The sequence below is a fragment of the Polypterus senegalus genome, chromosome 14 (assembly GCF_016835505.1).
Source record: "Polypterus senegalus isolate Bchr_013 chromosome 14, ASM1683550v1, whole genome shotgun sequence".
Taxonomy (NCBI): domain Eukaryota; kingdom Metazoa; phylum Chordata; class Cladistia; order Polypteriformes; family Polypteridae; genus Polypterus; species Polypterus senegalus.
Genome location: NC_053167.1, coordinates 114,857,964 through 114,881,168, shown reverse-complemented (window position 1 = coordinate 114,881,168; position 23,205 = coordinate 114,857,964). Strand labels below are relative to the sequence as shown.

The 23,205-nt window shown below is 35.3% G+C and overlaps 1 protein-coding gene across 1 annotated transcript in view; it reads right to left on the bottom strand.

Annotated features, from left to right (window-relative positions):
- Nucleotides 1–23,205, bottom strand: part of dennd1b (DENN/MADD domain containing 1B) — a 393,949-nt gene that overhangs the window by 58,272 nt on the left and 312,472 nt on the right. Inside the window, exons 15-19 of the mRNA XM_039734662.1 lie at nucleotides 21,991–22,081; nucleotides 21,062–21,102; nucleotides 19,196–19,264; nucleotides 18,958–19,014; nucleotides 13,433–13,519 (exon numbers count right to left, since the gene is read on the bottom strand). Coding sequence (XP_039590596.1) covers nucleotides 13,433–13,519; nucleotides 18,958–19,014; nucleotides 19,196–19,264; nucleotides 21,062–21,102; nucleotides 21,991–22,081 — 345 coding nt within the window. The remainder of the gene's footprint in view (nucleotides 1–13,432; nucleotides 13,520–18,957; nucleotides 19,015–19,195; nucleotides 19,265–21,061; nucleotides 21,103–21,990; nucleotides 22,082–23,205) is intronic.

Sequence of the window (23,205 nt, the reverse complement as noted above, 5' to 3'; positions counted from 1 at the left end):
ATCCACCCTTTTGGAGTCTCTGAGGGGTTGCTAGAGGGCATACCTTCTGGGGATTCCCTCGTTTTGCTGGGAGACTTCAATGCTCACGTGGGCAATGACAGTGAGACCTGGAAGGGCGTGATTGGGAGGAATGGCCCCCCCTATCTGAACCCGAGCGTGTTTTGTTATTGGACTTCTGTGCTCGTCACGGATTGTCCATAACGAACACCATGTTCAAGCATAAGGGTGTTCATATGTGCACTTGGCACCAGGACACCCTAGGCCTCAGGTCGATGATCGACTCTTGGATATGTCTTGGACACTTTCGGGTGAAGAGAGGGGCGGAGCTGTCAACTGATCACCACCTGGTGGTGAGTTGGCTTCATGGTGGGGAAGATGCGGTCAGACCTGGTAGGCCCAAGCGTGTTGTGAGGGTCTGCTGGGAGCGGCTGGCAGAGTCCCCTGTCAGAAGTAGCTTCAACTCCCACCTCCGCAGAACTTCAACCCGTCCCGAGGGAGGTGGGGACATTGAGTCGAATGGGCCATGTTCCGTGCCTCTATTGTTGAGGCGGCTGACCGGAGCTGTGGCCGCAAGGTGGTGGTGCCTGTCGTCGGCGGCAATCCCGAACCCGTTGGTGGACACCGGCGTGAGGGATGCCGTCAAGCTGAAGAAGGAGTCCTATAGGACTTTTTGTCCTGTGGGTCTCTGGAGGCAGCTGATAGGTACCGGCAGGCCAAGCGGAGCGCGCTTCGTTGTTGCTGAGGCAAAACTTCGGGCATGGGAGGAGTTTGGAGGCCATGGAGAACGACTTTGGACGGCTTCGAGGAGATTCTGGTCCACCGTCCGGCGTCTCAGGAGGGGAAGCAGTGCAGTGTCAACACCGTATATGGTGGGGATGGTGCTGCTGACCTCACTGACGTTAGGGTGGTGGGAGGAGTACTTCAAGACCTCCTCAATCCCACTAACATGCCTTCCAATGAGGAAGCAGAGCCTGGGGACTCTGAGGTGGGCTCTCCCATCTCTGGGACTGAAGTCACCGAGGTGGTCAAAAAACTCCTTGGTGGCAGGGGGTGGATGAGATACGCCCGGAGTTCCTTAAGGCTCTGGATGTTGTAGGACTGTCTTGGTTGACACGTCTCTGCAACATCGCATGGACATCGGGACAGTGCCTCTGGATTGGCAGACGGGGTGGTGGTCCCCTCTTTAAAAGGGGACCGGAGGGTGTGTTCCAACTATAGAGGGATCACACTCCTCAGCCTCCCTGGAAAAGTCTATTCGGGGTTCTGGAGAGGAGGGTCCGTCGGATAGTCGAACCTCGGATTCAGGAGGAACAGTGTGGTTTTCGTCCTGGTCGCGAACAGTGGACCAGCTCTTCACCCTTAGCAGAGTCCTGGAGGGTGCATGGGAGTTTGCCCGACCAGTCTACATGTGTTTTGTGGACTTGGAAAAGGCATTCGACCGTGTCCCTCGGGAATCCTGTGGGGGGTGCTCCGGGAGTATGGGGTACGGACCCCTGATAAGAGCTGTTCGGTCTCTGTACAACCGTGTCAGAGCTTGGTCCGCATTGCGGCAGTAAGTCGAGCCCGTTTCCAGTGAGAGTTGGACTCCGCCAGGGCTGCCCTTTGTCACCGATTCTGTTCATAACTTTTATGGACAGAATTTCTAGGCGCAGCCAGGGTGTTGAAGGGGTCGGTTTGGTGGACTCAGGATTGGGTCACTGCTTTTGCAGATGATGTTGTCCTGTTTGCTTCATCAGGCCGTGATCTTCAGCTCTCTCTGGATCGGTTCGCAGCTGAGTGTGAAGCGGCTGGGATGAGAATCAGCACCTCCAAATCCGAGAGCATGGTCCTCAGCCGAAAAGGGTGGAGTGCCCTCTCAGGGTTGGGGAGAGATCCTGCCCCAAGTGGAGGAGTTCAAGTATCTCGGGGTCTTGTTCACGAGTGAGGGAAGAATGGGCGTGAGATCGACAGGCGGATCGGTGCGGCATCCGCAGTGATGCGGGCTCTGCATCGGTCTGTCGTGGTGAAAAGGAGCTGAGCCGTAAGGCAAAGCTCTCAATTTACCAGTCGATCTACGCCCTACCCTCACCTATGGTCATGAGCTATGGGTAGTGACCGAAAGAACGAGATCGCGAATACAAGTGGCTGAAATGAGTTTCCTCCGCAGGGTGTCTGGGCTTTCCCTTAAAGATAGGGTGAGAAGCTCAGTCATCCGGGAGGGGATCAAAGTAGAGCCGCTGCTCCTCCGCATCGAGAGGAGTCAGATGAGGTGGCTCGGGCATCTGATCAGGATGCCTCCTGGGCGCCTCCCTGGTGAGGTGTTCCGGGCACGTCCAACGGGAGGAGGCCCGGGGAAGACCCAGGACACGCTGGAGGGACTATGTCTCCCGGCTGGCCTGGGAACGCATGGGATTCTCCGGAAGAGCTGGAAGAAGTGGCGGGGAGAGGGAAGTCTGGGCCTCTCTGCTTAAGCTGCTGCCCCCGCGACTCGACCTCGGATAAGCGGAAGAGGATGGATGGATGGATGGATGGATGGAGAAATTTTACCGTTAGGGTTGTGCAATACAGAGTTTGATCCCTTTTTAATCATTTTACAATTGTGTGTGTGTTTGTTTCACAAAACATACCCAGTATCACTTGCAGGTCAATTAAGTAAGCTCTGTCGAAGGAAACCAGTTTAACTTGGCCATTTAGAGGAATAGACAAAAACTGCTTCCTGTAATTCTGAGCATCTTAAGTATGCCTTACAGCCATTTAGTCTAAGGAAGTAAAGCTGTTTGGAGAAAGGGGAGACTAAGCACTGAGCGATCCCTCAACAAAGACAGCACATCTTTGGTGGACATACATGGCATCATTATCTATTTCCCAACTTTATGACGTACTATGTCATGATGCATCTTGCCTGAAGAAGGGGCCTGAGTTGCCTCAAAAGCTTGCATATTGTAATCTTTTTAGTTAGCCAATAAAAGGGGTCATTTTGCTTGGCTTTTCTCTATGTCATGATAAAAAAAATAACTGACATACCATTCATACGTGTGGTTTATTATAGTTTAAAATATTTGTGTTTGTAAAGTATAGTAAAATTGCTTAAAGATCAGTTTGTTAATAAGTATTAAATAGTTTTTCTGTAATTAACTGAAAAAGCATTATTCTAGATATTTCCATCTTTAAGTGCAAATTTCAACTTGCATACAAAATCATCTTACGAATGACTGTAGGAATGGAATTCATATATAAATAGGTATATATATATATATGCATATGCATACTGCTTGTTACTGCTTCTCACAACTGATATATATGTTTGCTGACTTGCAGACCAACCACACGCGTATCTGGTAGGTAACCACCCATACAATCAGATTGTGATTCAGACTAATATATATGTGTGTATATACACACACTTGAATACATATATTCATATACATATATATACACAAATATATTTAGGCATTTTATATAATACAAGAATGACATTTACAGAAGATCTTGAAAACCTGCAACTGACAACCAGCAAATAGCAATGATGCCACATTCACACTGGTTTCTTCTCTTCATTCTAAATTTACATGAATGTTTTGATTTTTATATCTTTACTGTTTATAATTACTAATTTGAAGTTGCCTTTTTCAAAGGACAAATAGTGTGTACAAAAAATAAATATAGGTCTGCTTTGATTGCCAATTTAAGCGTAATGCAATGAATGAGGTTAATAGCAGCAGTTAAATACTCACATTATTGGGTCATTAATAAAGGGAAAATGCATCTTTAGTGTGTTTATTGATAACTGCTATTAACTTTTGAAGTGAATGTGTTAAATTTAGAATTTATTTTAGGCATAAAATGTCCATAAATTGTTCAGGAACACAAAGTTTTCACCAATGGTGATTCAATGTAAGAGTTTGTCTGGACAGGGTTTATTCAGGAATGCATTAAGTTAATAAAAAGGGTAAAGAAGAAGGGAAAGACTACAAAATTTTGGTGTCACCCAGAAGGAGCGGGAGGAAGAGTCACCAGGTGTAAGTTTTAAAGCTGTGTCTCTTCTCTCCTTAGTGTGCACCTGTCCACAGAGGACTAGCCACCACTGTGCACGCCTCATAAATAGGATCTACAGATATTTTACTGGCTTTGCAAATGACCCATGAGGTGATCTACATGGGAGACAGAAAGAAAGATGAAGAGGACGATAAGGAACAACCTGCTTCACTTGATCAGCAGTCTTACGATGCAAGTGCTCCTAGAATATTATCACATAGTACACTACTCTTCCTACTCACAGCTACAAAATGAAATTTCTCCAAACCTTTTACTTCTTCAGAGTGCATCCCAACAACAATGTCCAGTATATATTTAGGCAGAATAATGTGTAATTCAGCACTCATAAAGCATTCAGAGATGAGGTTCCATGTGGATTACTAAACAATTTTATTTTAGACCGCTAGGTGGCAATAATGACACTCAGTGAAATGCAGTGCTTGCATGAAACCAAGAATGGAATCTTCGATTTTTATAAAACTACTCCTTACTTGACATATTCTTTGAAATGAACCTGGCCATATACACCCCAAGTTCTTCAACGTCATTTTCCTAAATTATTTTCTCTTCTTCTCTGTGCCTTATATTGAGGAAGGAATCTTCAGAAAATGCTACTGATAATAGTTATTAATGCAGAAAAGCCATACAAATATATTTTAAAATTTTTTTCAGCATTGTTTCTGTAAGTCTACATATGTCTGAAATTTAAAGAAGTACATGTTTAGTGGGTGTTATGAATGCCTCCCCATAACCCAATTCAGGCATGAAAACATAACAACATGTTTTGTTTGCATATGTATTAAACTAGCCACAGCACTCATTAAAGTCTTTGTTGAATTCAAAGTCAATTAAATCTCTGGTCTTAACCAATCTGATTGTCTAACATATTTAATTTAGTAGTCCACCAATTTACAAAGACAATACGACCCTCAGATAATATACATTAAAGGTTTGCTATAAAGCACATCATAAATACACAGATAGTATTTAATAATGCACAATATAAAAACAAAGCTGTTATTTATTAGAATTAACTACACAATCAAATACAGAAACTGAACCTATTAGTGAATTTCAGAATACCAGTTCTGCATACTGTATAAGCCATTTTATCAGATTAAAGATGATAAACTGTGGTTTAAATGCAATTTTTACACATTTGAATTACTTATGAATTTTTTAAAAAGGATGTGTATGCTATTTTGCATATGTTATTGTAGATCTCCATATGCCAATGATATCATATTTGGCAGCCAGGAATATAAAGCTGCTGGAAAATGCAAACAAACCACAGAAACCATGAGCCAAATTTGTGCTTTGCCAATACTTTTTTGTTGTTCAAAAATACCTCCAATAAAAAAAAAATCATTAGTGGCAAATGAAAGAAATGAGCAAACACTGTTAATTAATGGCTTATATTGTTTTGGACAATAATCTATGAATTTAAAATATTACATGTTTTATAAATTAACTGATGGGGGTTCTTTTCAGTGAAACTGCACTGCTGTATCCAGCAGATGGCACCTTTAGTACTCCTAGGAAAAACAAAACTCGAAGCACAAGTTGAGAAAAGTCCAAAATATTCATAAAATATTTTTTTAATTCTAACACACTTGCAGCAAAGAACAAAACAAACCAAACTGGTCACTTTTACTGTAATGATTAAATATTAATGCTGCAGGCACTAAACTAAACATACGAACTTACTTATAAGTAAAAAAATTAAGACTAACATGACCATGCATTCATAATGAAAGAAAAATGTTTTTACTCCATCCTATTTTCACTATAATTGCTCACATTTAAATTTACGTAGAGTGAGGAAGCCATTCCTGTCACTAATGAAGTTAACAAGCGGGACGCAGCCTGCTTGGGGCAAATGTACAAACAAAGGAACATTGTGCTGTCACACTCATTTCTGCCTCACTGTAAGCAAAAACCATCTCCTACATGTGACCTTCATACAGGAATCTAACTAAGGCTTAAAGAGAATAACTCAAAAATCAACAGAAGGAGGACATGAGAGAATCCTGTGTCAGGATAGTGGGAGTGTGACTGACATAATAACTTAATAAGTGTCTAATAATTCTGCATTAGTAATACTGCAAAACTGTCTATGGGCAAGACAGCAATATCACAGATCTCAGAGTTGTACAACAAAGAAATAGTTCTTTGCATCATAATCCTCTGGTTTCTGTGTTTGTTACAATTTTGCACCTATACATAACTTTAAATCTTCATTTAGTTTAATCAATAGCCTCCCATATGGAAACCATGCTAAAATCTACACAGCTAACACAGTCAGCCCTTTGGATTTGGGGGTTTACGATTCATGGATTACCTATTTGCGTTTTGTCATCAAAAATTAAATGGAACTGATATTAGTTTTACGATATACGATAAGGCTTGAAAAGAAAACTAAAAATATGTAATATGAATAAGTTTTATTGTTTCCCATCATAAATATACGTACAGATTTACTACAATAAGCTACATTTTATAAAATGTTACAATTCACTACAGAACTACAGCGCTATACACTTTATTTGAGGGAAGCCATGCATCTTTGTCTCTTTAGCCAGCCTCACATGCATGGTTTGCAAATGCAGTGATCATTCATTCTCATGTTTCCCACAACGTTTTTGCATCTTATTTAGTGCACGGGTCCAAAACATACTATTTCTTGTAGTTCTGGAAGTGGTCCCAGTAGACAGAGGAAAGTGAGGCTCCAACAAGAAAAGGCTATATTATTGGATATGTTTCATATTGTGAAGTCAGTATTAACTGCAACGTAATGAGTAATGTAGCATTAACTGAGAGTTAGCCTACATTATTGAATACATTCATGGGTTTTCGCATTCGTTGGGGGTCGCATGACACTGTGTTCGGATTCAGCAGGTTGGAAAATGGATGGATGGATGGATGGATGCCCCCTCTGATCGAATGATTTTGCGGCTTCATCACAGAATTCTAGAATATCAGTGAAACATGATTTGTCTCTCTTTCTCTTTACCTTACATCCATGTTGTCCACAGAAACCCAAACCTTATATATGCTGCTCAGTCTTTCCTTTAATAATTGCTTCCATATATTTACCAGTGATATACCATAAAGCAACTTGCCTATAATTACCAGAAGAGACTCAAACACCTTTTTATATGACAGAACGTTGTTTTCAACTTTCCCATTTAGCATTTATAGGATGTTAAAATGACTAGCTTCCTGAAGCACTCTTGGATTAATGTCAGCTGTCCTTGGTAATTTTTTCAATTTCAGCCATTTTAACAAAAGAAGCCCACTTTGATCTACACTCTCCAAAACATTTCATAAATGATTCATCCAGCTTTTAGCAACTTTTTCACATGTTAAAATGTAAGAAAATTATCAATAGAGAGCATTTATTTTCTATATTCCTCCTTGGTATTCCTCATACACTTTACTACCACTTTAACCATTATTTTATTATTAAAATACTGAAAGAACTACTTATGGTCAACTTTTGCATTTTTAACAATATTCTCTTTAACTGCCTTTTGCTATTTCCAAATTTTTAATTGTAGATCTGACATGCTTACAGAAATTAAAGAAAATGTCACTGACCCATAAACACAATATAGGTTAAGGTTTCTTCTATCTAACTTTAAAAAGTAACAATATGAAAGAATGATTTATAAATTCTGAAATTTTCCTTGAACTAGGAAAAACTCACATTTACCTACTTTATTAGACATAAGTAGATGTCCCCATGTACCCTAAGAACAATGAGGATTCATAGGGCTTTGACTTAAAAAAGGAATTAAAAATTGTGGCATGAGCATGTCAGCCCATTTCAATTCTAATGTGCCCCATAATTGTTGAAAATTGTTCCATTCATCTTACAGATGCTCAGATATCCCAAGATCTACTGACTGGAGAGCTCACTAAATGAAGGTAAACTCCCTGTCATGTTAGTGAACTCATTACCTGAATTTTCTAGCTCAGTGGAATAAAACATTTGCTTAAAAACAGGTACACACACATGAAGGGATACACCTGACTAACAAACATTTTGCTCTAGTCTTATCAAGAGAACATATGCATGTAACAAACCACAAAAACACTCTGTACCATTAAGTTACCATCATCAATCTACATTATTGTTACCTCTGGCAAGTTAACTCCAAAGATCTAAGTGTGTTTTGATCTTGCTCCTTCTGACATTATCGTGAATCAGCAGGAGCTAGAATTCAGCAGGCCAGGCAATGTGTTTACAATCCCACAGAATACAGCATTTGTGTTACTTGGAGGACAACACCATTCAGCTTCTTTCTTGCTAACCATAGTGTAGCTAAACAATTTATGGGCTGTTGAGGCCAATACAAGCGTTTAACCTTTTTTTTGGCCAAATGTTTCTTGGTTGCTGGCTTGTACTGTTAGAAGTCTTGTGTGAAAAACACAGAATGGTTTCTAAAACTTATAAACTAATGGCAATGGGTTTAGTGTGTAATGCCATGCTACATTCAAAACCATTTTCATCACGCCCATTTTTCAACTGCACAACACGTGTAAACCACTGGTGCTTTATGCCAAACTGTCTTTCAATATAGTGGCAGATGCACAGTCAGGAAAACCTAACAAAGTACCAGTCAGTATATGCATGTATTTTATTTAAAAAATTTTCTAGGACTTCGCACAATCCTATAATATTTGTATGTGTACACATACAGTAATATTGGAAAGATGCAAAATACTCTGAATGGTGTTTTAATGTCTAGAATTTGCATTTAGTGCTGTAAAAACAACATACTAACTAAACAGAAAACATTCTTCAATGTTTTACTGATATAATAAATATAGCTAGATGAAAAAAAACACAAGACTGTTGTTTCTCTCTTTTTGTTTTTTTAAACTGTGCAAAAGTGAGTAACAGTGGCTGTGTTCTTCTCCAAAGGGTATGGCACAGAATACAAACTGTACATACACATACCTCTTTCTTTAAAAACATAGATGACAATTGTGTTATGTTTATTATTTGATTACAGTCCACACAATCTCTAGAATGGCCTATAAAAAAATAACAGAGATTCAGGTATCTGTCAGCTCTCTTTACTTGAAAGTTTAAATTTCTTTAATTTGTTCATTATCTAAGCAAATTTCAAATTAAACTTTAGCTTTACTTAGTTCAAGATAATTGAAGGCAGGGGATTCTCTGTGTTGTAAATCAAATTGATCTCACAGGCCCACAGTTCTGCATCAGGAGGCAAGAATATGTAACCGATGTACTGCGGCCGCCCTCTGACTCTAAATTCATACCAAACGGTTGTGTCACATCTTTATAAGGAACTATCAAAAACAACAGGATGAGGGAGCTTCTTACAAAGGCTAATTGGAAGACCTTTGCTTCCACACCTTTACAGAATTTATTTAATCCTCATAAAAAAGCAGGAAATAGGTAAGCTAATTGGTAGTGAAATATACAAGGAAGTCTTAAAAAACTGAACATAGAAAAAAGGGATTTCACTATTCCAAACGTGGCTATAAATCAAACAAGATAATGGATGTGCTTTATTAAAGCATTTAGTTTCTTTTAGATCTGTCACCCAGTAGCTATAAATACAACTGGAATCAGTGGACATTTTGGTATAACATTAAAAAGATATAATACATGGGAACTTAGTATTTATGATCAATTATAAATGATATTATACTTTAAAACCTGGCATTTTAAAGAAATGGGCTAGTTAATAATTTCTGTGGAAGTTTGAGTTAATTAAACTGATTCTGCCCAAGGCAATATATTTATAGCCGATAGTAGAACATTTTAATTCTGTCCAGCTTAACTTTAAAATTAAATAAATGAGAAGTGTGAAAAACTATTTCCTTCTCAGAACCAGAGCAGAGAATATAAGGTAAATGGTATATCGCAGTTCATGCATCAGACAGCTGCATAATTTACAACGGAGCAGCATTACAGATGACTCTGAAGTCCTTTATCCTGTCTGTGATCCCACACGGGCCATTGATGGTAGAGACTGCCTCCTAAGTCATTTAAAATTTTGAAAGGCTGCCTGTGCCAGGCTCATGCTAAAATATAATTCTTTCAAAGAGACACAGAAAAACAATACAGGAAACAAAACAACTGCTTTCCTTTTATGCTCCATTTGTATGTCAAATTTTCTAATTTGCCTATGAATTTAAAACCACAGTTACAGCAAAGAGATCCTTGCTCAGAGTCAAAAGTGTAATACAGCAGTGTGGCACTTTATTATTAAGCTTTCAAAAAATACTGTAGCTGATGACTTGGAGAATCCAGAAAATGTACCTTTTTTCAAGATGTTAATTAGGTGATTCTCACTGTAACATGCAGAGAATAAGGAAGTGACAGATTGTTATTCTGTAACCATTCTGTTTTAGTGTACAGATCACACACGTTACTCTGTATGGATGAAATGAAACAGGCAGCTGAGGCTCTGCTGCTGTTCCTTACTCATTAAATAAACATAGAGGGTATGGAAAAGTATATATTCAAGTCTTCTCCAACAACTGTATTTGTTACAATATTTAATTACAAAATACTATACTGTAATTACCATTAAAATCAGTCTGTGGTTGAAGCACTACTGTAGTTCATAGCTGAAAGGGGTGAGCGAGAAAGCAACAGTGAAAGTACTACAAAAACTAAAATGTTACAAATGTTTTGATTGTGCTTCCCATAATCAATGCAGGGACAATGTAAGAAAAAAAAGACAACACTCTTAGTTCAAATAATTTTAGACTGGATACCCCAACAGTCTCTTTTCTTTCCCACAAAATAATATGTTGTGTTTTCTTTTAATATATACTCACAACTTTGTTTTTAATTAATCAAAGTAAAAAATTAGCATTACATAAAATATTAAACAATTTATGTTTTTACAATGTGATTAGATTTTGAACAGCAGTGAAGTTTAATTTTATATTAGATACTCTGTAAATTGTTTTGTTTCAACCAAATTAATTACAGGAAGTTACCAGAGATAAAAAAAAAAAAAAAAACTCATTAAACATTTATGAAGTACCAGAGCTAAACCATGCATCAAGCAGACCTGTAAAGAAAATAAAGTGACTGCCTGAAATTAAAACACAGTCATTATTCACATTTCTGTGAATCACAATTTTTTTCTGAGGAAAATATACAGTATGCAAAGGCAACTGAAACTACACCAAAACAAATAAAAATGTGTGAAAATTGACTGAGACAAACCTAGAAATTAAATGTCAAGGTAGGGATATCAACAGATTTTTCAAAGTGAGGATCAATGTGTGTTTGTGCGTGTGTGTGTGTGTGTTTACCCTGCAATGGACTGGTGCCCCCATCCATGGACTGTTCCTACCTTCCGCTCAATGCTTGCTATGATAGGCTCCAGTTTCCCCATAGTTCTGCTCTGGATAAGTGGGTTAGGAAGATGTATGAACGGAAGGTCTGGATATACCTTTTTTCCAGATAGAGTACCCTTTAGAAAAGTTGGATAATGCTCAAATGGAAAGAATCAACTCAGGAAGTAAAAATGAAAAATAGAATTTTGCTAATTAAACTGATTGTACATTTCATTTACTGTCAAACAAGTGTCACTTTTAGGTAAAAGTAGATTTAAAAATGTAAATAGCATCATACATTCTTTATTAGTCAAAGGGATAACATAACTCCTGAACTCTTGAATTCTAATACCTGTATTTGTTTTTGCTGAACAGAACGGAGAGTAACAGTGCTTGTGATTACTAGCAAGACATCAAGCTGCAATATATCACTAAAGGTGAATTCTTTAAATAAACAATTTTATTGTCCATGCTTAAAGTAACACGGACTTCTGTTTTCACTAGAGATGCATGTCATCTGTCCAGGCATAGTTCTCTCATGGCTGCTCTCAGACCACTGTGTACTAAATCAGTGTCAGAAGCCTTCTAGCTTCTCTGCAAGAGTCTGGAGTGAAAAATCAATGCTAACAGCTCAAGCTCCCAAGGCTTCACAGATATTGATGTTTTGGGAGCCAAGAGCCTGGATCATTTATGGAAATCAGGTAGAGCACAAGTTTTTGGTGAGTAATCACAGTTTGCTGTTTCTATACTCTTAAAGAAAGTGTGACAAGCAAGGTGCTGCTCGAAAGGACATGCAAGTCTAACTAGCCAAACAAGACAGGCCTATTACTGACAGAGCACGCTTGATCGGTAGAGCCCTAATCTCCAAACACTTGCTTGAAAGTCAATACACAGTATGGTGGTTCACCCAGAAATCACATCAATGAGGGCCAAAACCATGCACTCCATTATTTAATTTATTGACACATTGCTGCTATGGAATGTTTGTGAAGATTATATAGAAACATACACACACACAAACATACATCCATTCATATATATATATATTTTTTTCTTCCTTTACAGTCATTCTGGTGTGTGTTCATGTATATTTACAGTATCTACGCTCTTACTTATTGACCTATTTAAGTATTTATTTATTTAAAGAGCTTCAATAAAAAGCTAAATTTCCACCTTGGAGACAAAGTGTGTTTGTATCTATCTGGCTTAAGAATACAGTACAAAGTTCTCAAAATAAAAGCATATGGACATGGCTTACCACAACAAAAATGCCCATGAAAGTTCAATATTGCTATGGAATTTGAAAAATTTTCATATTTGTCAGATTTTAATTGAACAGTCAAACTGCATACTGCTAAAACAATTTCAAAATGCTTTCTGTAATTATAACAAGAAGCAAGGATCATGAACACAATATTTATCTAGATTATTAGATTAAAGGTTCCCTTTTTGGTTAGTGGTTAACACATATACACACAAATAAGTGCATTCCTGCAGTATAACTAAATTATACACTTATTAAACACAAGGACACAATCTTAAAAGTGCTACAACAAAATAGTATGTAATGTTGGCACAAGAAAATTAACTATTGATTAGAACATACTCTATGCAGACCTGTACAAATAGAAGCAACCATTCTGCGACATTGACCTAGGATCAAATCCTAAATCATGTAAGTTACTGATACTGCACTATAAGTACAAAATTAAATTCTCAAAATGCAGTACACTGCCTACATCAAATGTTTTGCAAATATTATAAAATTTTATAAAAAAGTATTTAAATCCTTAAATCTGTATCGTATATGGCTCCTTTAAAAACTACTCCTGTGACAAAGCAATTCAATTAATGTAAAGTTTAAAGTAACACCAAACATCAAGGAGACAAGGAAGTGACAAAGGAAGATGAAATAATAATGAGAGAGAGAATGCAAAAAAACAAACAAACAAACAAATAAATAATCAAAGTAAGACAAAAAAAACTGTAGAATGGAAAGTAACAATAAAAGGCATTCAGTCCAAAACCAGGAGAAGTTTGCAGAAAAGGAACTGGTTGCACTTGGTGTCTTTATAGAGTGTACCTTTTTATGTTTTTGCTGTCTCTTAGGTGAGAGGCTCTTTATACTTGTCGGTGAATCGCCATAAAACATATCCTCATCATCTGCTTCCTAGGAGAACAAAAAAAAAAAAAAATCTCTCAGATAGAAATATTCAACCCTATGTTTACAACAATGAAAGCCACAATGAAAGAAACTTAATATATTATCCTTTTGGCAAATTTTCAGTACAGAAAAAATGTATGCAGCAGGTCTAGAACATTAAGTGTACTTTAAATAAAAAAATCATATACAGAAAATGGAGCTTATATGTACTAAGTTTAATGTCAAATAATACAGCAATATGTGAGTATTTTGACCAAACCATAAAACATTTTTAAAAAATGAATTCTAGGTCACTCAGCACATTTGAATTTCAAGATATATTTATTTACCCTAATGGTGACCACATGATCACTGATTTCACTATTCAGTGTATGCCATAAAAATGACCTTCTGTGACGGAATTCATAATAGCAAGACCACACATTTTAATAGCACACAATGTCTACTTGTGTTAAGTGTATGGTTGAGCAATAGCAGTTATCACTGAGCAAATAAAAGGTAAAATGAAGTGTGTAAATGAAAAAAGGTAAAAGTGAGGTGTGTAAATGACATGCTGCTGAAATATAAAAAGAAAATCAAACAAGCTTGCCCCACACTCCACACATGTTCTAACAGCCTCACGCTACATCTCTTATCACAAAGCTGAAACAAAGAACTGATATTAAGGGAGAAATGTTGTCATACCATGGAAACTGACATGTGCTCAGGGAGATGATGCAGCAAAAAAAACAAAAAAAGAAGATCTGAAAGTACACCGAGTTTTCAGTACAGTAAGAAAATACCCCCTAAAGAGATTATAATTCATCTGCAGGTCACTGAATACAAAGCAGCAATCACAGTCTCCCACAACTCCTTAACTTTCACTTGTATTATAATATGGAAACTAAATATTGTTATTTTTTCTGAAAATAATAAAAAAAAATCTGTTGAGGCAAAATGAAAACAACATTCTACAATTCATTCATTTTCTCAAATGTACATGTATTATCAAAGGGTTATTAGGAGGTCGGTGTGTACATAATGCTCACTTATACATCACCAATTAGAAGCCTTTAAAAAATCAAACAGGTCTGGAACTGGAGTACCCAGACAGAGCAACATGCTGAACTCAACATGTCAGTGTTCTGCAGAATCTTCCAAGTTCATAATGAATAACAGAAAAGGGAAATATTTCACAAAGTTTCACCTGTTTATGGTGGGTTTAGGTTAAGGCATCCACAGCACAAACTGTTGCCAAAATCTGAAATATTGTAATTTTTGCCCATTCACCATTTGGAAATTTGGAATTTTGACAATGAGCAACTTTTATTTGACTGAATTACGGTTGAAGTAATGAGAAATCACTGATTTTCTGAAGTCGGTTCTGAAGTCGGACCAGTATGGCTTTGGCTCAGTCTTGCTAGAGAAGAATTATGTACTATGAAACTATTACTACCATTTGATCTAAAGCTTCACTTTGGTCTTGCCAGAGTAAAAATTTACTTTCACTAGTTAAAGTGCCTAATCCATCCTTTTCAACAATCAATACCAGAAATGCGATGTATTTTAAACTCTGGCAATAACTCTACTTTGCCATTCTTCTGTGAAAGCCATTTTTTTAATTCATCAGCAGTTATCATTTGTCTAGTTACATACATGTCAGTCAAGATAGACTAATTCCTTTAATAGCCTTTAAATGCCAATAGAGTCTTGCCAGGAAATTGGTGATGCCATGTTATACAAAGCTTCATGTCCCAGTGTACCTTATCTATTTATCTTTAATGACCTTAACTGTGCACTGGGGGATTTTCAGGATAGTTGGAAATGTCTTATACTATCAACTAAATGGTCACTTAACAGTTTTATCCAATATTTGCATTAAGTTTATCTACAGAATTTCTTTGCTTTTATAATGTATTTTGTATTACAAGATGTATCAGCTAATTAGGAGACGTAAGTGTTAAGCATACTTAATCTACATTTATAAGAATTCAAATTAATCATAATTTAAATTCTAAACTGATAAATCACTGAAGCAAGATCTACAACTCATAAAAGTTGTGTACTGTGTCGCTGATTTACTGCTTAACAAGGTTAAATAATAGCTGGGTGATAGCTATAGGTCTCTAAATTCAGACACACATATCCTATTAGTGAGTGGATACAGCAAACTATAAACTCTGAAATATTGAAATTCTACATTTATCGTGTTCTTATCTGACCAATAGTTTTACTCAATCAAATCTGAATTTAGGTATGGGCTCTGTCACTCCCCATCCATTAGCTACAACATAAACACATTTACATTTGCTTTACTAATGTAAACTATGGAGTATTTATTCGATTTACACCTCTATATCTTACATAACACATTAATTTTTCTTCTTTTTAAATAAAATGTACTATGATCACAACATAAGAGCCATCATATCCTTTCTCTTCAGTGGATGTGAAACTGGAATTATCCGTGACAGACAAAAGCAATAAATCATAATGCGCTACCACCATAGTTATGAAAGTACTCCCAAAGAGTGTGAGTATACCACAGTGTATATATTTTTTTCAATACCTAAAACAAGCTACTTTCCTCTTCTGTTATATATATATAATAAGACTATAATATATATATATATATATATATATATATATAATAAGACTATTACGGCTAAACTCTACCAACAGGAATGCAACATAAGAAAAAACTAACCTTTATTGAGATTGGTCTGGTGCAAGTGTGGGCGAGTTCTTGAGTATGTGACAAAGAATTGAATACATGATTTAGAAAACAGATAGATGAAGGTGTGACAATCTGAACCAAGTGGGAAGGAGAAAGACAGAGAGAAGGTTTGAAAGCTGAAACACAAAAAAATTGAATTGCTTGTACATTGCACAAAGCAATGAACGTAGGACTTGTATGCTGTAAATTCTGTCAGCCTTAATAAGACTCTACTTACAAAGTGACATCAATGCATGGACACTGGAACAAAATGCAAAGCCTTTTTAATGGAAGCAGCACAAATTAGCTTACAAGCTTGCACTGGCTGAAGACTTTCTCTTACTTTGACACATCTTCTGATAAACTCAGTCCACTGATGATCCTAGTCAAGAAGTGGAAAATTACCTTACATTCTAAAACACTCAAAAAATGAATGCAGTATAAATACTGCATTGTTATAATGTGAATTGCACTGAGAAAAAGAATCTCTACATTTCTAAGCAATACAGATGCAATTATTCGTCCTCCCAAATCCTGACTATTTTTAATAATAAATCACACCTGATGATTAGTCGGTTAAGTAACAGCTTCAGACTACAGCTGTCTGTGCAGTTTTCAAATGAAATTCAGAAGCAGTAGAGAAAACATCCAGAGTGACAAAACATATAAAATGTAGTTTGAAACACAGCCACAGGAGGTAATTGATCTGTTTCTTTTCTTTTCTTTACTAAGTTCACATGCTAAAAATATACCATCCAAGCTCCTATCATTTGGCCCATCAAATTTATCGGATCAAGCATCTGAAACCATGTCAAAGAATAAGACTTTAGGACAAAGGACAACCTCAGTTGGTCAGTGCAATATGTTTAACATCCATATTTATTTAAGGATGTGCCTAATAAATTTTCAGATGGCAAAAAATTGATTAGCAAAGCACTAATCAAGATCAAGAGTTTAGAGAGAAGTGGTTCAAATGAAAAGCAAACAATTTCAAAGGAAAAAAAACAGTCACTGAAAGAATCTGCAGTGGTATATTATATTATATAATATGTATGTATATGTATGTATACTATATTCTTAAACCTGTGTAATCCAATTACAAGCCAAAAGGACCTGATATCATTGTGATATAGCTGACAGAATAATCACAGCATTGCAAAAAGTATATTTTTATGATGTTGAAAAAGAAATGCTGAAATAGTTGTACTTTATTTCACTTTTCATTAGATCTATAAAGAATAATTTTTTTCTCAAATATGTGCAGTCATTTCACTACTTCTAAGTTCACAGAAATACAATAACTAATACTGTTTATCCTGATACATTAGCACTAGAAAAAATTAATGGGTAATGATGTCATGAAATGAGACCTAAATAAAACAATTAACAATAAAATGAATGATGAAGCTTGCTGTATACAGAAAAAATATACACAACTAATGATTGCCAGGAAAATTATCCTAAAGTGCCACAGCAGAAAGTGACATTTAGAAGCTGCAATGTTAAAATGAAAAGCACAAGGAAGCAGATATTTAAGGTTAAAATGGTTACATAATGGAAATAGTAATGCTAATTGCTAGACATAATTTACAGTGTTTGATTAGCCTGTGGATTAAAAGAAAACAGGGCAGACAATACACAGCTACTTTTCAAGGTGGTGAGAGGTAAGAGTTAAAATGTAATGATGATCATGGTGACAACAACAACAGAAGCCAACAAGTACAGTACTTGAAGGTTTGCACAATAGCTTGTTGCATATCCACATTCTTTCAGATGGATGCATATATTGTTGAAAGCAAGTAAATACATACATACATACACATATACATAAATCTTCAGTGACACATCCAACTCAAATATAGTGCTGCAGATGTGCAGTTTTGAATTCTATCAGACATGAGCAAGTGCCTCAGAGTTAGGAAATGTGAAATGCTTTGATTTGACACATCAGTATGAATCAGTCTCCTCAGACATATAAATCATGAAATACTAAAACATAAGCATTTTGACATCTGAGTGCCTGGACAGTTGCCGTAATAGTTATAAGCAGCTAAACCTCATTCATGCATAGTTTACCATTCAAAGCACTTATTTATGGACATATTTGGAATTTTCTTTGCTAAGATTTATTTTGATTCTTCTGTCTAGTATTTGTGTAATCACTGTACTACAACCTTTATGTTAAATAAAGAACCAAACTCAATAAGTCAATACATATACTGTACTTACCTTGAACAGAAAAAAAATGAATGTAAGCAATATTTGATTTGGAGTAAATTTTAACAATTTAAAAAGAAGGTATAACTAAAAACAGCTAACGATACAAGTGACAGAATCGTGACATAACAGTTATTGTATGTCTATAAAATAACAATTGACAAATACAAATTGTACCAGTATCAGACATTTTGCCCAGTTCTTGTGAAAATAGAATCTGTTTTTGATTTGACAGTTCAAATTTCAGTTGCCATGTCAAAGTAATAAGGCTTATGAAAACATACATCTCGTTACAATAACTTTGAAGAACTCCACAGATCACTGATTTAATATGCAAACAATAAAGGGGTCTTTCACAGTCTCTATGACATGACAGTAGATTGCCAGAGGCTTCATTTTAAAAAATGTATAATCCTCAACAAAGCAAAAACTATTATTCAGACTACATTAAAACATTAATCACATCAATCTGAAGGACCTAGATTTTATTTATTTATATATATATCATCTTTAATAGTCTAAATACTCTTACCCTCTGCTTTAACATGCTCTTCATTTCTTTTATTCCTTGTTTTGCATGGTTTTTTGCCTATGCCAAAAATGTAAATAATTCAAATGTTACAAACATCATACAACTGCTTTCAAAAACATAAAACAAAAGTAAAAATAATACGTAATGAAGTACAAATTACATAAAAAAGGGTAAATTAATTTGTCGACGTTCCATTTTATACAATAATATAATTCCTGAAATAATTAATGACACTTACAAATTTGTATGCCGTTTTTACAGCTGGACTTGCTTTGGTAACCGCTGTGTTAATCAATGCACCTCCTTTCTATTTTGGGGAGAAAACAATATTAAAAATGAACAGTAAAAAAGGAATGCAAATCTGTACACAGCCCATCCCATCATTTTAACATTTACTTCATAGGTAAATAAGAATGTATCAATGACAGTTAAGAACAAATATATCATTAGATGTTTGAAAAGTACAATTCCAATTATACATTCATACATCTGATTTTCAAACCTGCTTACAAAGTTATAAATTTAAGTAGCGGTCATACAGACAAAAAAAAAATCTTGTTATTGTTGTTGCTGCTAGTGTTATTGTAGTATAGATGCCATGTTTAAAAAATGCATAAAAAATAAAGTGCGATCATTATCTCACCTCATAAGCAATAACCTAATATACATGACATGTATGTAATACCTTCTAATTTAGACACATGTAAAGCCCCATTGTGAACATGTGCTACCAACTGGGCTAACCATAATTAAAATCTAAGCTTGCAAAGAATGAACATAACATACAGAACCATCCAACTATTTCAAAATACTTTTATGCTAATTTGTGTGACCTTGGAATGGAGTATCTAGAAAATATTAATAATGAGTTTAATTTAGCTCATACAATAACTTAATATGGCATGCAACACATCTCCAAATGTTGATGAAGTATTTTATCTCAGTTTAGAAGAAAATATGACAGCCAGAACTGACTATTCTAAATCAAATGCTTAAAAAAGAAATTGTTTGCACCATTTTAAAATATAAAATCTATTTTTGGGTTAAGTAGAGTAAAGGGTAAAAGGGAGATTATAAGAGTAGTGCCAAATGACACATTAACTAAAGCAATGCATTGCACTATTTTTAAATTATTATTTTGGAAATATCATACCAAAAAAAACACCCTCTTTTACTGCAATGGTTTCTCCATAATATCAATGCTTTTACAGCTGTTGATTGGATCCAACAAAAAAGAAATGCACCAAGTGTTTAGCTGCTGGTAGAGAAACTCAAACAGCAATATTGCAGATAAGTACAGAAAGTAATAAGTATTTTTCGAAAGGCTCACTTGTTATTTCTTTGTGAGAGTTAATGCTGTTTGCCAATCATTAAATTGTGTTATGTTGTATGACATTGTAACAGCAATAGATAAATGTCAAGTGTAGTGTCTGACCAGAACTGTGAGTACATGAAGAAAGTCGAAAGAATTTCACATATCTTGGATGCAAGTACATACCTTCCTTTAAAATATATACAAATTAGGTACTACTATGCATGATCTAACCTTATTGGTTATTCACCACAACACATGGCAACTAAATGCAATCACTGAGGTCCAAATGCTTAAATGCCAGTGGATGCATTTGAAATGGAAAGCAACACTGAGACTATAAGGTCCACCATGTTATAATCAATGCTGTAAATAGCCTTCACAAATTTATCGGTGTCATGAAATCAAAATATATGTTTCCCAAATTACAAACAAAACAAAAGTAAATATTCAGTTTTCTTGTATGTTGCTGTAGGTCTGTGGCACACAGTAATTGCATTGACTCACATAAGAGCCAAAATATGTACTTTAGTTGAAAAGTGTGAGCTTTTGTCACCCACACATAGAATTAAATGATTTAACAATCAATAATACTGTAATCAATTTTGGCATATATAAAATCACTGCAACATTCTCATGTCCAGAATAGTAAGATATACATATATATATCATATTAAGAACCCTATTCATGAGCAAATATTGTTTGCATAAACAGAACAGGATCATGGATTATCTGCCAAAAGTATTACTTTAAGAAACACAGTGTGAAAGTAAGCCTCTAGGTTTGCTTACCTTAACCGTATGGAGCCACTGTTGATAAGATTTATTATTTGCTACAAAGAGAAGTGATGAAAAAAAGTATTAATAAAATATACTAGCTGTGCTACCCATCCAATATGGGTTGAAATCTAAGTAATCAACACAGACCTCAGCATTAACATTTTCAGTGCACCATACTTGCGTATGTCTCGGTCATATGCCATGTGGAATGGGATTTGTAAAAGCAGTGTTCAGGTTTGTGATGTGCCATTTATTGGAATCACAAATGCAATTCATTTTATTACTAAAGATTTTTGTGATCTGCCATCTTTTGGAATGATAGAGGCATAGCAACTGGATGGGGACACGGACAAACACAGAGATACTTATTCTTTTATTAGATAGATAGATAGATAGATAGATAGATAGATAGATAGATAGATAGATAGATAGATAGATAGATAGATAGATAGATAGATAGATAGATAGATAGATAGATAGATAGATAGATAGATAGATAGATAGATAGATAGATAGATAGATAGATAGATAGATAGATAGATAGATACTTTTATTAAGGTGGATAAAAAATAAATAGTTAAGTTGTAAGTGTGAAAGAATACAGTTGCTAACATTGTTTGAGAGACCTCCTCTAGTTTCTCCTTACAAAGTATACAGTTCACTATAAAAATGTCAATTTACATTTTTCTCATAACCAATTAAAAAAAATACTGGTTCCAAAAAGTATAAGAAATTGTGTTGAAAGTGTGGCAGCTGAAATGCTGATCTTCAAACTGTTACTGGTTAACTGCTTAAAACTGAATTTATCTGAAAACACATGCATGACATGGACATATAAAAAATAACAATCACAAAATTAAAATAGATGTACAAAACAGAAGTGTGAAATCAACAGAAAAAAAATGTTACAGAGCAAAAAAAAAATTACAAAAAATACTTGCCTCCACAAAATCCCCCCTCATTGATTTCCTCTTCAAACACATCTGTGAAACCCCTTCCAGCATTTAACTTTGCAAGTCGGCCATCAATAAACTATGGGAATAAATAATAGGCCAAGTTATAAAACATTTAAAGTAGACTTTAATCCTACCTGTTCCAAAACAGAGCAAAAAATGGAGTGTGACTGAGTGTAGTTTTGAAATCTTATAATTGAACACATCTGTAGACCGACATATTAGGCCAGCAAGCATCATATTAAGTGCTAAGGAAATCTAATTTCCTCTTTGATTATACAGAAGGCATAAAACTCCCAGTAAATTACAACAGGATTTGCTACTTTTATTACTGGGATTACAATCAACTAGATATTAGCTGAGGTAGTATTGAAGAAGACAAATAGAATGTGTAATGTTAGTGTATGACAAAGTTTTCCCTTTATTAAAAATACATGCACTCTTTAATTACACGCTCTGCAGTTTTTTTTATAAGGTTGAGATTTAACCCAAATGTTTTTTGAAAAGTAATAATTGTGGCTGCTATAGATGGGAGTTCTTTACAGCAAGATGATCTGGACAACACGTCTATATCTGTATTACTTTCAAAACACTGGTGTGGCACTGAAAATTAATAACATTTTTGCCTACATTTCAGATAAAATTTTCATTAAAACAGTTACAAAACTGTAAACCATCCAGCCCAAAATGATTACTTAATTTATTCTAAGCAAATTTAAAACAAAACTAATTACTCTTGATGAATTCCCCAACTACCTGTATAAAGAGGAATAAATGGCAAGTAAATGACATCAGTGGCTATAAAGTAATTTACTAGAATGGTTTATTATAATGTTATCACACATAAAATGATCATGATTAAAAACAAGACAGGTACTGAAAACACTGGAAAATGTGGCAGTAAAATTATTTTTAAAAACGTATAAGAAGTGGCTTGATAATGTCATTTTGTAATGAACAATTAAATATTTTAAGCAAATATAAATGGAAAATTCACTAAATAGGTTTTAATCGAGGCATGGTTAATGATGTACATGCAATGTGTTCAATTTAATCTAATTACTAGGTCAAGTAGTAGACAGTATGGCTATTTAAGGGGAAAAATACATACCTGGATTTTTTTTTTCAAGCAGGAAAATATGCTCTAATACATCAAAAATTATATATTTGTATCAAACGCTAAAGAATTCTCCCTATATTTTC